The sequence below is a fragment of the Argiope bruennichi genome, chromosome 6, assembly GCF_947563725.1.
Source record: "Argiope bruennichi chromosome 6, qqArgBrue1.1, whole genome shotgun sequence".
NCBI classification, from domain to species: domain Eukaryota; kingdom Metazoa; phylum Arthropoda; class Arachnida; order Araneae; family Araneidae; genus Argiope; species Argiope bruennichi.
Window position 1 is genome coordinate 52,281,492 of NC_079156.1, and position 15,198 is coordinate 52,296,689.

At 26.5% G+C, this 15,198-nt stretch overlaps 1 protein-coding gene across 1 annotated transcript; it reads left to right on the forward strand.

Annotated features, from left to right (window-relative positions):
* Window positions 1-442: 442 nt before the first annotated feature.
* Window positions 443-7,294, forward strand: LOC129972332 (uncharacterized). Its single transcript, XM_056086433.1, has 3 exons — window positions 443-912; window positions 1,239-1,302; window positions 3,282-7,294. The coding sequence occupies exons 1-3, from the start codon at window positions 871-873 to the stop codon at window positions 3,491-3,493; spliced, it is 318 nt and encodes a 105-aa protein (XP_055942408.1). The 5' UTR covers window positions 443-870; the 3' UTR covers window positions 3,494-7,294.
* The last annotated feature ends 7,904 nt before the right edge of the window (window positions 7,295-15,198 follow it).

The window sequence follows — 15,198 nt, forward strand, 5'->3', positions numbered from 1 at the left end:
GGCTTAAAATCTATGATTAGAAATTTTTTGTTATGACAACTCTAAATGTAATATTTTGAATGAAATATAATATATTTTATAGAAAATAAGAAATAGGAAGAGATATTGTTTTCCTGGAGTTTAAGTTTTCTTATTGCTGGTTCAATTAAAATGTAAAATCTCTTTAAATTCTTTGTATAAATAATATATTTTATCCTATATTTAATCTTAAAAACACTAACATTAAAGTACAGAAATATATTGAAGCATTATATTTGAATTTTTTTTCGATTTCGTAGATAATGAAACAGAAAATGAGTTCAAATGTACTTAGTTTTGATTTCTCGTTTTTTGTTTATCTCGGAAGCTAGCAGGTTTGAACCAGCTGAGTTTGGTTATGTCAAAAGGTTGCCATAAGACTCTTGTTTCGCTATTTTGGCATCACAATTACTTTTGGAATAATATGCGCATTTGCTTTTAAAATTTTTAGATCATATATTACCATTCATTGCATATGTATCTTCCTTTCGTATTAAATTCTTCCGCATTTCGTGTTAGTTAGTTAAATTTTTACTAGCATCTAATTTATTTCAAAATATTTGTCTACTTTATTGATCTTGGCGCTGTATTTTTTTATTCAAGAGAAGACAGCAATTGGTGACGATTAACTGTTTACGATTACACGTATCATATTTAAAGCGTATTATCTTGGTTTATTCTGCAGTATTCACAAATCCTATCGATTGTTTGAAAGTTTTATATGTTTGTTACATTCATATTAATAGTTAAAAAATAATAACAATACCAGTTTTATTATTTTTTAAAACGTGTTTGCTCCTGTCTATGCGGCTTTTAAACTGTTGTTCTTCAATACGATAATTCTGTTTAACAATGGCGAAAGTTTTGCAACCAATATCAGCATGCTTTAAAAAAGTAAGCATTTCTTTTAATTCTTCTTTCGTAACTTTATTAATTTCTTCATTCGTTTATAATTTAACGAGAGTGAATGTATGATAGGCTTCAATTGCGTCTACTTAGATCCAGAATATTCGTTCTGCATTAAAATTCCAATTAAAATTTTAAAATGTCATTTTATTTATATGATTATAATATTTGTATACAGATATTTTTGTTGTGTACTATGAAATGAAATGCATGACTTTCAAATTGATAAATTTTCTTCACTAATTCATGCATGCATTTTTAATATTATATAATTGATTTTTTTAATTGAAATAAATAATTTGTTTTTTCCATAGGGTGAAGTATCTGAAGAGCATGAGGATCGTATTTCTGAAGATGAAAAAAAGGAAAATGACCAAAGTAAATTATTAATACATTCTGTAGTTCTCATTAGTTTTTAAAAAATGTACATAATAATGACTATGATCATATGTGTAGAATTATAGTAGTTTTGTCAAAAACAAGATGTGTCGATTGTAAAAAAAAAATTGAAATTGTATGTCTTTGTATTGAGCTGTAATATATTATTTATGAAATAGATTTTAGAAATAGATACGGCATACCATAGTACAAGGTGCATAGTGTCGTGAAAAGTGCTTAAATTTGAAAACAATTTTTAAGCACCTTAATTTTGAGAAAAGGTCCTTAAAGTGCTTAATTTTCTCGAAGAACAATGACAGCTTTTTGTTTCACCACACGTTGAATACGGTAGTTTGAAGGAAGGAAGGAAGGGAAAGAGAGGATCCACACATATTAAAATAACACTTAAAAGGCTTTTTTTTTTCCTATTCTTTCTTCCATCTTTCTTCAACAATGTGCATTGTCATTTATTGAAGTATTGAAAGAGATATCCTGAAGGGGCAGTAAGAAATACGTACTATACCATACTTTTTGCAGCTCAAAAACGTTTGAAATTTTTTTTAATAAACTTCTTTAACATTAAAAAATTTTAGAGTTTGATATATTTAAAAATTTATTTTGAATTTTATCTGATTACTGTATGTTTAACTTTTCATGTTTTGTAAGTGGATGCTGCTACTTATGTATTTAAAAAACTTATTTAGAACATGGCTTTGATCTATCGTCAATTTCATAATATTTTTGTAATCATCCTGGAATGCTTAGCTTTATAAGACTGTAACTAACTTTTTTAAATTTAGTGAATTAATGCAGGAGGAAATTTATACTTTCTATCCCAGCTATGTTGAATCTTATTTGTTGCCGCATATTTAAAAATCAAATACAAACTGTTTGGTGATGGCATACTACTTAGAGATCACCCGACCTCCCAGTAGGGCCTTTGCTATATTTAAATGATGACTCTTACAAATAACATGGGTACCGAGAGTAGAGCAAAATAAATTCCATAAAATTGTTATTTTCATTGAGCCTTTGAATTATCTTTTACAAATTACTTTTCAGGAAATCTGGAAACCTATTTGCTTACAATCATTCGATCTTTAAGGTTTCTCCATCTAGCAGGGCAGTGGGTAACAAGGGTAATTCGTGCTTTAAATATCGTTTATATTTTGTTCGTACTTCAGAAAGATAAAATTGAACATTTTAAAAATATTAATGTTAATTTTGATATTAATTTAATTCCCTTTAATTTTTAAATTTTTTTTTTCTAGAATCTTAAAATCCAATTCTTGTTAGCAATAAAGAGATTAGTCTCTATTTTTTGTATATATTTAATTTGAATATCACTATTACTTGCAAGTAATATTATAAAAGGTCTCATGTCTAAAAATATTGTTAGCTGATAAAAATTTATGTGTCGTATAATTTGTGGATTTTGAGTTCATTCCACTTTCTTTTAAGATACAGAATTAATTATAGAAACATTAATGTTGATCAAATATCTTACTGCTTATCTAAGTTAATATAATAAATGAATGTAAGGAGAGCAAGGTAAAATTAATTGTTGCTGTTCTTGTGTAAAAAAAAAAAAGAAAAAAATGGAGGCATTTCCTTTTAACATGTATGTTGCAAACTTTTTTTTTCATTTTAATTCTTTAGGTTCAAAGGCCTAAACTTTACAAACAAAACTGAATTAATTGTAGTTAATTTATTAATTAAATGGAATTGGTTAACATAGTATCTATCATAGATGACTATGATCATTGCTGTACATCTGATTTAACTAAACAGTTGCTTTAGAATGCTATTTTATTTATTTATTTTTTACAAGATGTAGAGTGGATTCTAAAAGTGATATTTGTATATATATTGATTGTGGTGTAATTTTTATGTATTGTACAAGCTTGTACTGGCTTTGTTATAAATTTAAAACTAACAAATCTTTATTATTCTTGATTCAGTTTTTTATTATTATTTAGATAACCAAAATGATGATTCTAATGGAGGATTGATTTGGCGAATGTCATCCCGTCTCTATAACATTGGATCTGGTGCTGTTGGGCTTGGTGTAGGTAGCGTGAAGTGGGCTGCCTCAACAACATACACTGTTGGCACTGGTGTTGTTTCTGCTACTCAGACAGTTGTATCCAAAGTTGTCCCATCTGCTCTCCCAAAACCTAAAAAAGAATAAGCTAATGCATCATCCCTAGTCTTTTCATATATCGATATTAAAATTGTTTTTGTATTGACCGAGCTAAATGAATCTTGCTCCAGCCAGTATTTTTTATTAAACTGTTTGCTCAAACCACTGTAGGTGAATTTTTAATTTTGACAAGGTTTCTTTTATCTGATTACTGCATGTACTGTATTTTTGAGTTGTGCATTTATTTTTTCATCAGTTTTATACTGAACATGTCAAGCAATATTAGTATAATGTAGTCATTTTTTTAACTTTTTAGTAAAACAATATTTATATATGGCCTTGTTCCTAATTTGAATGTGGTGAATCTTTTGATATTTTAATTTTTAGGGACCAACTTTTGGAGTATGATTTTATATTTTTACTTATTGAACATGGTTCATATAAAATTATTGATTGTGTGTAATTTCTTTACTTTCAATTGTAAAATTTTTTTTTATTGGTTATATTATTTGGAAGTCTATTGTACAATTTCAAAAATTATTTGAATCTTATTTTATGAATCCCTTTTTATTTAAAAAAACCAAATGTTTATGTTTGACTTCTTTGAAATTCAAAGGGCTTTGTTCATTTAATAAACTTTCTATATAAATTATATATCTATGAATGTTTTCCACTTGTTTATTCCCTTTATAGATGCTTGTCTGCAATTTGCATTTGACTGCTTTCAATGTTGGATATAAATGTTTTCTTTGTTATTTGTGTTACTTTACTGATTTGCAGCTAAATATTTGTGCCACATCTTGGAAGAGAAAATTTATTGCGTTGTTAATAATGTAGCTTAAAGGTGAAAAAATCTTTAGCGACTTTTTCATAATGCTACAAATAAGCAGCTGTACCACTGAATTTATTAGTATGAGATGCCAGTTAGTTTTTATTTTTGTTTTTCTATTCTGTGTTTCTGTTGATTTTATTCTCTTAGTTAAATATGAAAGCAAATGCAATTTGAAAAGTTTGCTGTTGATTATGAAAAGAAAACTTTTCATGAAAATAAAATACATAAATTTGTACAATTATATAATGTTATGTATAAATTTTTAAAAAAAAATCCTGTTAGTGAATTTTTGAGCATTGCAGTGTTTTGCAATGAATATATGCATTTTTAAAAATTTCTTTATTTGAGAATTTTCTAAAATATATTTGAATATTGTTAAAGCTGTTGAGGAGGTTTTTGATTCAAGATGTTGCCAAGTTTTTTTTTAAATGAATATGTACTTTGTATTCTGCAGTATAAGTTTTTTTTTTTTTTTTTGTTATAAGTAGTGCAATAAATGCTTTATTTCTACATATCAAAGAAAAAGTTCATTCAATAGTAATTACTAAATATGTTAATGTAATCTCTACTGTTTAAAATTAGTATATATCTGATAAAGTAAATCTGTTTTTTCTTGCCTTTTGAAAGTACATTTTAAAAATTGTCAATTTTTTTTTTATTCTAATGAAAGTTTTTTTTGCAGTCAATGAACTTGAAACTAAAAAAAATATTAAAGTATTGTTGCTCATTGTTTTAAATCAAATTATTTATACATCAAAATTCCAGTACTTTTAATATTGGAGCTTATTTTTTTGGTGATCATTAGCAAGGACATCATTTTGGAAAAATGCAACTGTGCATTTTTAATAAAACTTTACTGTGTTTTACTAAGATTTTATAACCTGTTATGTGTAAATATATTTTAGGGGTATCGGGAATATATGCAAATTGGAATTTGGCAAATGTGCATATTTTCAGATATTCTGCTAATTTTGTATTTTATTAAAATATATTAATGTACAATAACATTTTTACTGAAAAATTTATAAATGGTACTTAAAAATATGTGCTAAATGTGCCTAATGTACTGGACATTTAATGAGAGAAGCGATGTTCTTTAAAAAAAAAATCATTTACATGATATTTTTCTTTTTTTAAATTGAGTAGTGAATTACCACCATTTCTTGCATGCCATTTTTCTTATTTATCTATGTTCTACAGTATTTTAAAAATCATTTTTGGAAATTCATAAATTTGTTGTGAAAAATGTGTTTCAAATTAGTTTCTAAAATACAGTTTTCCTTCTTAGGTGGAAGATGACTGATGATCTCGAACTAATAATGCATTTTTATTTAAGTGTTTATAGTAATTTATTTTTGTTATTTTAAATCGCAGTTATTAGATATACTTTTAAAGGGGTGATTGTGATCTATTTTTTACTTTCACAATTCTGGAAATTCCGGATAGTTTTCTCAGATGTTGTTTTTATGCTACAGAAAAGATAAAAAGTGACAGTTCCTTTTAAGAAAGTAATGCTTTAAAAATTATTCTTGGAGAATTTACCAATTAACAAATATCTTAGTGATAATTAATTGAATATCCAGATGACTAATCTGAATTCTTTCTGTTCCATAGATTGTTATCTTTATTTTTATTTATTTATTTATTTATTTTTGACATTTCTTATGTATATTTAGTTTCGTATTTAATCCTCGAAGGATAAAATGAAAAGGTATTATCATCAAAAAAAAATAAATTATCTTGCTTCTAACTTCTGTTACAAAAAAAATATATTTTTTAACTAAACTTTATTTTAAAAATTCTTGAGAAATCTGTTAGGTAAGCAAATGTGTAAAATGATGCATGAAAACAAAAATTGATTTGTAATGATTTTAGCACTTTTTATCTGTTTCCTAGTATATCGCCTGGGTTCTCAAACTGTAGAGCAAGAGTCAATTTTTTGATAAATCAAATTCAAAATTTGCAACAAAAAAAAAACTTGTTATGACATAAATTCTTTATTAAATCACAAAAAATATTGCAATGATAAGAAATAAAATATATATTTGTATTTTAAACGTATGGATGATGTATATAAAAAGCTGTCTTCTTTGCACATGATATAGCCCATTGCTCATAAGCTTTTTTTCGCTATGGCAATTTCCTTTACGCACACATTAATTTTAATGCAGCTCATTACGATGATCATCTTTATTAAATACCATTATAAATATATTTTTTTACAAAAGTTTTCTTGTACCCGTAAAATCTCTTCTGAAATGAGCGGGCTATATTATCTCTTTAAAGAAAAAAATCAGTGCTCCGAAATATGAAGTAGGTTTTTAAAAATACGGTTTGGAAAAATTGGATTGCAATGCTTAAAAGTTTGGGATGTCCCAATATATAGAAATATAGCATTTATATCCTGAATTATTAGAAATTCTCAAGATTGTCCTTTTGGCAGTTTCTTGAAGTGATCAATCACCCCTTACCGTACTTGCTTTTAAATATACAAATGATGATCTTATTTTCTTTCCTGTTTTACTTATTTATGCTTCTCATTCTGATTTGAAATATTTCTTTATTGGAAAGCTAATGCTGTGAATCAATTCTTTTAATTGTTATTGCACAGAAAGGTCTCTAGTCATTTTTAGTTATAAAAATGTTGATCTGAATTTAATATGTACTTAATTATCTATCGAAGAGCAAATTACTGATTTTGATTTCTTAAGTAGAATTTCCAAGAATGGTTTTCCCTCACCCCCCCCCCTTCTTTTTGCTTTTTGAAATGTACAATTTTGTTTTATATTTTGTATGAAGGAAAAAGCTCACAAAATATTATTGCAATTTTCAACAAGTGCACTTACTAGTTGCTGAGCTTTAAAAATATGTATTTCTTATTGAATGCCACTGTCATTTATATAAGCTGTTCATTGGTCACATTGAAGTCCGAAAGTGAGAAGTGACAATCATATCTATTCATTTAGAGTTATTTTTATTTTCCAGTAAATAAACAACTGATGATCATTGAAAAAAAATGATAAAAGGGTTACCTATTTTGTTGTTCAGATTAAACATGCTGGTTTGTGTTTTCTGAATTGTGTGACGAAGTGCTGTATCTGCTTCTGTTGTTATATGCGTTTGATATCTTTAGCTTTTGTGCCAAGAGTGGATGTATATGTATTGTTCAAAAATAAAGTTAAAAAAAAATATTTAACCTATTGTTACTTTTTCGCAATATTTTTTCAGAATTTCATCTGAGCCTCATGATCCGCCATTGGTGGGTTCGAGTTCCAATTCCGTCCCTGGATTTCACTAATTCCTTTGAAGACAAACCTATTTCTGCGAAAATTTGGAAAAGATGTGCTGACGTAACTGTCATGTAATGATTCGCGAAGGTTCAAAATAACCATCGTGTGACTTTGAAACGGAATTTTGATTTAATTAAACTCTAATAATCTGAAAATGTCAATGATCAGGACCATGCTTTTAAAGTTTGTCATTGACTGCTTTTTTGGTTGTTGTTTTCCATGATGTATTGGCATTTGGGATAAATCAGCATTTACTTATTTTTAGGTGTTCCCTTTCGCTATCAGTTTGTTTTAATTCCCTTTCTGAAATAGTAAGATCCGAAAATAAAAATGTCTTGGATCTAAAAATCGATACAATATCTAATTTAGGCTCGAACATGGTTAATTTTAAGCATGTTATTGATGCAGTTAATTAAAATCCCTTACATAATGTAGTGAAACCTTTTGTGTTATTTGAGGGGATGGGATGTGGTTTTAATTTAACCATAATTTTGGAATTGCAGAATATAAATTCATTATTTTTCAAATATGTTAGAATTGATATATCAGCGGACGTTTGATTAAATGAATTATATTATGATTAAATGCAAAATATTCTTTCAAAAATAACAACTTATTTTAATACTTATTGAAATATTATTTATTCGTTTTATAAAAATGTTTTAGCATGAAAAATTAATTTTAAAACTTTATTTTAAAAATTATTTGAATGAATATTGAATAGCCGAACAAAATCTAATTAATATATTCCAAGAATTATTCTCTTTTTGCTGGCAATTTCTGTCATATACCTACTTTATCTTCTATTCTTATATTGTTTACATCAAGAAGTCTAATTGGTTCTGAACTTTCAATTCTTAACTACGAAAAAATATAAACAAGCAATATCTATAGAATTTTTTTTTAAATTAAACAAATTTAATTTAAAAAATTGACCGTTTTTTTTTTCCCCCTTTAACTTTGGAACATATTATTGCACAAAATCATATTTAATCATTTTTAAAAACAACTATAATGAAACCAATATTTCCGTACGATTTTCTCCTCTAATTAAGCAAATTTCTATGTATATTTTACAATAATATTTCTCATTTTTAATTGCCTGATTTGTAACTTATGCGTGTTGTGACTATATTAAAAAAAAATTTTGTGTGCACGTTTTTGTTTTAGTATAATTTAGAATAGATATAGATAGAGGAATTGAACTTTAAAAATTATCAGGCAACAATGTTTCAAATTAAGTGTTCGATTTTTTTTTTTTTTTTGATTTTTTTTTTTTTTTTGTACAAGACTATAATAAAAATTGTAGGAAAATTTATTTTTAAAAAACACTTGTTACTATAGTAGTATGAGTGAAAAAGTCTTGGATATTTTAGTAATTTTAATTTTTGGTATTTTAATAATTTAGTAATTTTAAAGAAATGTGAAATTTATAAAAGAAATTATAAAGAAATGTGAAATTTATAAAAGAAATTATAAAGAAATGTGAATTAAAAACCAAAAGAGATTATTTTTAATTTTTTTTTTTTTTCTTTTGCTCCAATCTTTTTATCTATTTTTCTTCTAGAATGCATGTATCAACATAATCGTCACGAACAGATAAGAAAGCCACGTATAAAATGAACGGTCGTGTGCTTACTGAGCCACCTGTTTTACTCCCAAATTAGTAATTTGTTAAATGTTATCCTGTTTTGACTGTCGAAATACCGTTGCTGAATGTGAGACGTATGGTTCGTGAGGATTTACGTTTGAAATGTGACGAAAGAGAGAAGACTCGCCTTTCTCTCCTAAGTATGTTGAAATACAATTTAAGATGAGGCGTTACTAAATATTTCCGGCTGATGTATATAAAAAAAATAATAATCCAGATAAATATCCGAAACATTTTACTGAAAAATATCGCTGTTTTGTTTTTTTATTTTAAAATAATCTAAACTTACTGATAATTTAAATGCATTAATTTTAAATTCAAAAATATTGTAAAGAGATTTGATTCTCTAGAACGAAGCATTGGGGAACATAAACTTTCATCTGTTCTTATTTTATTTTTAAAATTTGCTCTTGTATTATATAGCAGTGGTAACGTCCGCATTAAAAAAGTATTTAATATTGTCGTAATATACATATGAATAAATTTAGTAACAAAAACAATGACAGATGTTGCAAAATCTACTTAAAAATGTTTTGAAAAATTATTAAAATAAGAGAGAAAAATTGTACAATAGTAAAACTGGTATCAATGAAAAGCTTTGTTTTTATATTTTAATCCTTTAAAAGGACATTTTTTTTTTATTTTTTTTTTTAGCCAGGGTATATTAAAATATTTTTAGGATTGAGATTGACCTAAGAAAAGTAATTCCTCTAGCTAATAAGATTAATTTGGTTAATTAGTAATTAAGCAACAAATCAAAATACACCATTTTGTGTGAGATAAAGAAATGAAGCATCTAAGTTTCTGTCTTACAGAAAAATATGTCAGAATTTATGTCAATTTACATAATTTCATAAAAAGCTGATGAATTGGTGGGAAGCATATTTCCTATGGCTCTGGAAAGGGTAAAATTAATTTAGAAGTTTTTTTTTGTGCAATAATATATTCTACTTATTCAGGACTAGCCGCTTTGGGGACCAGTGGGCTAAGCGGGATTTATGGTTATTAAAAATATCAATTGTTTCCTCAGAAAATTATTTTCAAGCTTTTTAATATATTATTTCAAAAACCTTGCGTCATTCTGTTCATTGTGCTTCGCATTTTCCTAATTTTTTGTCCACATCTTTAGATTTTCCTTTGTATCGCAGGAAAAAGCTGTAGTATTATAAATAGTGGTATTTAAAAAGTTAACACCATTGCTTTATTCTGAACTTTTAAAGTTTAATTTTAAATTCAACAAAATATCAAAAATGTATTTTTTTTTTTTTTTTTTTTTTTTTTACTGAAACCTACTCAACATGAAAAAATAAGCAGAATCCTCATCCATCTTAATGTTGCGGGGGGAGGGAGCCAACATAAAATATTAACAACAATATGAACGACTTGGGTTTCACTTCAACCAAGGAACCAAACCAAACCATATTTTTTAAAAAAAATAATATTATAAATAAAAAGAAAAATTATATGGCAAAACATTTCGTATCATCGAGAAGATAATTTTTTAAAATTTTAGGATGCTGTAAAAATTATTTTTCTATTGTTATATTTTCAAAACTTTTCGCGAGAAAACGCCAAAATGTCGTTTAATTTTTAATTAATAAAACTCTAATTAAAAATTCCAAAAAAATCACTCAAAATGCGCATTTCTGCCCTTTAAAGTAATTCGTTAGGTGCCGAATTTGGTAGTTATCGGTCAAATGACTTGGCCTGTACAGAGAAAGTACACACAGAGACAGTCTGTGTGTATATCTGATATACACACATGTTCATCTTTATTATAAAGAGAAAAAAAAAGGTAACATTTCAGTTATTTCTTAGTTAATTTTTTTTTAAAATTTTAGTGAGTGCTTAAAATTTAGAAACTAACTACATAGTTTTATGTTTAATAGTCTGACTTTTCCAGCATTTTGGACATCTTGCATGTCGCGTTTCAGAATTAACAGATATTATGCATGCCTCTAAACATCTTCATATTAAAAATCGTGCAATAACTATTCAGACCTCCTGTATAACATATTTAAATCAATATTTTGCTTACTTGAACCAAACTAAATCAACCAATCACTGATTAATATTTTCCTTATCTCCTTATTTTATTTTTTTTTATACCTTGTTACGAACCTTTTTTTCTACATAAAATAGGAGCCGCGAGTTGGAAAAAATGTACGAACTCTTATGCTAAAATATATGTAAATAAATGAAAGAAAACATAAAAAATACTATAATTAATTTACAAAAAAAAAAAAAACAGTGTTTCACTCTTTTTTTTAAGCATTCACTTTTTATCTTTATTTATAATAAAAATGAATGCGAATCTACCTGTATGTGGGCGCTCTGCAAGCTAGACCGTTTGAATTGGAGCTACTATACTTGATATATACTTTGGTGCTAATATATAGTGCTTTGATATATACTAATGTGCATCACGAAGCGATTTTTTTTAATTTATAAAAAAAAAATGAAACAAATTTTTGGCGCAATAACTTCTGGAAGTATAACAGTACAAAAATTATTTTTACGTCATCTTAAAATCAAAAAATTATTTTTTCATCTATATAAATTTTTTTGGTTAAATATTTAATCAATTAAAAAAATATTTTAAGCATATTCCCAAGAATTTTGAACGAATATTAAACGAATCAGATTTAATAATATAAAAGCATAAGAATTCTGGAAGAAACCAAAGTTATTTACAAAAATCATTCTTAAAGTTGCAGACGTTTTTCATTTTTGTTTTACAGTTCGAATTACTATCCTGTTCTTAGCACAAATCATTAATGCCAAAGCAGATTTCAGTAAAGCAAACGATACATTCACTGAATACTGAAAAGAATCTGTAGAATATTTAAATTTATATTTAAAATATTAGTAAGATGAAAAAAAATGTCGAATTTTACATTGTTTTAGATTAGAAGTTTCAGCCTTCATGACGCAGCCGATTCGTCCATCGTCTTTTCAAGATTTCTTCCTACGTTCGATCCTTGCTATAGTTTCGCTTTCGTCGGACTCTTAAACATCACTCTTCTTTCAATTTAAATATTCTTAATTCACAGTTTTGCGTCTTGTTTCATTTATAAAATAAATTTTCTTTTTTTTATCATTATTTGTTTTATTTCACTTGAACTTCTGCATTCCACATTGCACATGTTTTTCTTCACTGCATGGAATTTCACAATCTTAAGACATAACTCTTCTCAAGATGCAGCTGAATATCTTTGCCGGAGGCCAATGAACTGCAAGAAACCTCCAAAACAACGATGATGTTTTTTTTTTTTTTTTTTTCATTTTTCTATTTTTTTTTTTTTTTTTTTTTTTTTCCCTTAACACACATCATTATTGGGAAAGCAGATTTCAGGAAAGCAAGTGATATATTTATTTACTTAAGGTATGTGCCTATCTTCGGAGCACTTTTTTTTTAAACATTTTTTTTTTCAATATTTCTTTTTTAGAAAAAGAAATATGAAATATATATTTTTTTAATTCGATGGAGAATAAAGCTAAGAATTCCAATGAAATTTCCGAGAAAGTTTTATTAACTGAAATATTAAATAATTTTTAGCTGAAAATTTCAATCACTCCAAAAGTTTTGTAGTAAATTCTAATTGAATATACCTATTTCTACACCTTACATAACTAACATATTTATTTGTGCTATGAATTAAAAGATTTTCAGTAATTTTAAAAGTTGGAAGTATTTTTGATTTTGTAAGAAAACTCAAAATTTTTATTAAAAATTATTGAATTTTTTTCGCTAAATGTGCAATAAAATAAATAATTACGAACCAGGAATTTAGATTCTAGTTCATAACATAGCCAAAACCAAGTAAAATGTTCAAGCAAAGTTTTATTTTATGTCTAGAAACAATTCCTGCAGCTTCCCGTAGTTTTTTTTTTTTTTTTTTTTTTTTTAAGTTTTTCGAAAAACGCATTTAAAATTTTTAATTTAAAAAAATGCAATCACTTTAGAATGTTAAAATGAATCAAATTTGCAGACAAACGATCATCTTGATTTTAAACTAATTTTCTTTCTCTTAAAATTTTACTTTGTGTGTGTGTGTGTGTGTGTATAATATTGTAGTAGGCAATGGTTGTCGTCTCTATATCTAAATTCGCTGTTTATGAATTTCTATGTAGTTTTCAAGCATTAGTGGATCAAATGATATTTCTAAATTCTTGAGTATGAGTTGTAAATTTAAACAGAATTAATTAAATAATAACGCTGCAATATACGCACCTTAGTTTTTTTTCTTTACAGAACAAAACCTGAAGTTTTTGTTCTGTAAAAGTAAGGCTAGATAAAGTTCTCCAAGACTAGATAAGCTTTTCCGAAGATCACGGCATTTCTGAGAAAATCTTTACTACGTAATTATTTCTTTTATAACTGAATCTGGGTTGCCCTACGAAGTTTTTTTTAAACTGTTATTCATCATGTTACACTATTTATAACGGCTATTTTGCCCTCGTATATGAAGCTTGATTCCCATAGCAACAACAACAAAAAGCGCTATTCAGTAAATTTCATGTTTTCGAGACTCCCAAACCATTTTTACGAAAAATAATCATATAATTTTGTATAATTTTATTGTTGACTTTACCTTTTCTTCTACATATTATCATTTAATTTTATCATGAATTTCTTTTTCTCTCTATATATATACTATTATATATTCTTACTTTAGGATAGTGGCCTTCTTTCAAATATTTTTTATTATCATAAGAGTTTTAAAATAGATTATCTCCATAATTTGATCTGCATTGTAGTTTGTTTTATCAGCGATCTTTCAAAAATTTTAAATGTTCCGAAGAATTGTCGTCCTTTGTGACTGCTCTCTGCAATTTGAAGACAATGGCCTGCTTATAATATTCATTTCACATATTTTGTAGTATTTCACCAATGCTCCTTAATTTAGAATTTCCAAATTATCAATGGAAATAATTGGGATAACGTCCTTTTCGCGATGTAATGTTTCATTTAAATTTCAAAAAAATAGTTACCTGAAGCAAATAAAACAATAAAAAAAATCGTAAAGGAAATAAAATGAAAACCTGTATTTTTAAGAAATATATTGTTTGAAAATAAGAAAATGGTTGTGAAATTATTATTATTTTGCAATCTTAAAGCTTTTTTAATGTCAGTTTCTTTATTATTTATTCTATAACTTTGTTTTTAAACATCGTAAAATAGATAAAACCTTAAAAAAAAGAATTTTCAAATGTTCAATGTATGGCAAATAAAACGAATTTCGAAAATTTTCGGCTGAATAGGAATTTTAGGATAGTCACGCATTTTAATTATGGAAAGAATCGAATCTCCAATTTTTATTTAAAATACTATTAACAGGTAGAAAAATGTCAATTTTTTCATTGTTTTAGGTTACATTGCTAAAAGGCTAGAAATACCAAATTGTTTTTGCGTATTTTAGGAGATCTGATTGAAAATAAGAGAAATGCACAGTAATGTTCAGAACGGCGTAAGGCTTCTGTTTTAATATGAATTATATATCTATCAAATTTGAAGTTTAAAAATATTTTGCTAAAGAAAACATCAAGACCAAATTACTCAAAATATTTAATTAAAATTTTTAGCCATCATTAATTTCTGTGAACCATCTGGTTGCCAAAGGCAGCTAGTATGTAAATGAAATTACATGTTATCTAAATTAAAATACCTGTTGCAATTTAAATTTGCGACCCGTTTTGAACAAAATGAGAGTTAATTTTGGAAGGACCTCGTAATTTCGAGTCATGATGAGTAGAAACAAAGACATCTAAGTCAACATTCTGTTTTCTAATTTCCGCGCCACACCAACATAAAGTCATTTGACCCATAAGAATCGATATAAAAGTGCTTTAGTAATTGTCCTGAGCATCATCCAAATATCAATTTGTTCTTATAATTACTTTGTTATAAAAGTTCCAGCTACCATAACGATTTCGCCAATTTTTATTTCTTTTGGAAGATCATGACATATATCTCGGG

Bases quoted from the DNA above. Each gene is read 5' to 3' on its own strand.
- LOC129972332 (XM_056086433.1), top strand. From the start codon at position 871: ATGGCGAAAGTTTTGCAACCAATATCAGCATGCTTTAAAAAA. The intron at 913-1,238 runs GTAAGCATTTCT...TTTTTTCCATAG, and splicing joins TATCAGCATGCTTTAAAAAA to GGTGAAGTATCTGAAGAGCA. The intron at 1,303-3,281 runs GTAAATTATTAA...ATTATTATTTAG, and splicing joins AAAAAAGGAAAATGACCAAA to ATAACCAAAATGATGATTCT.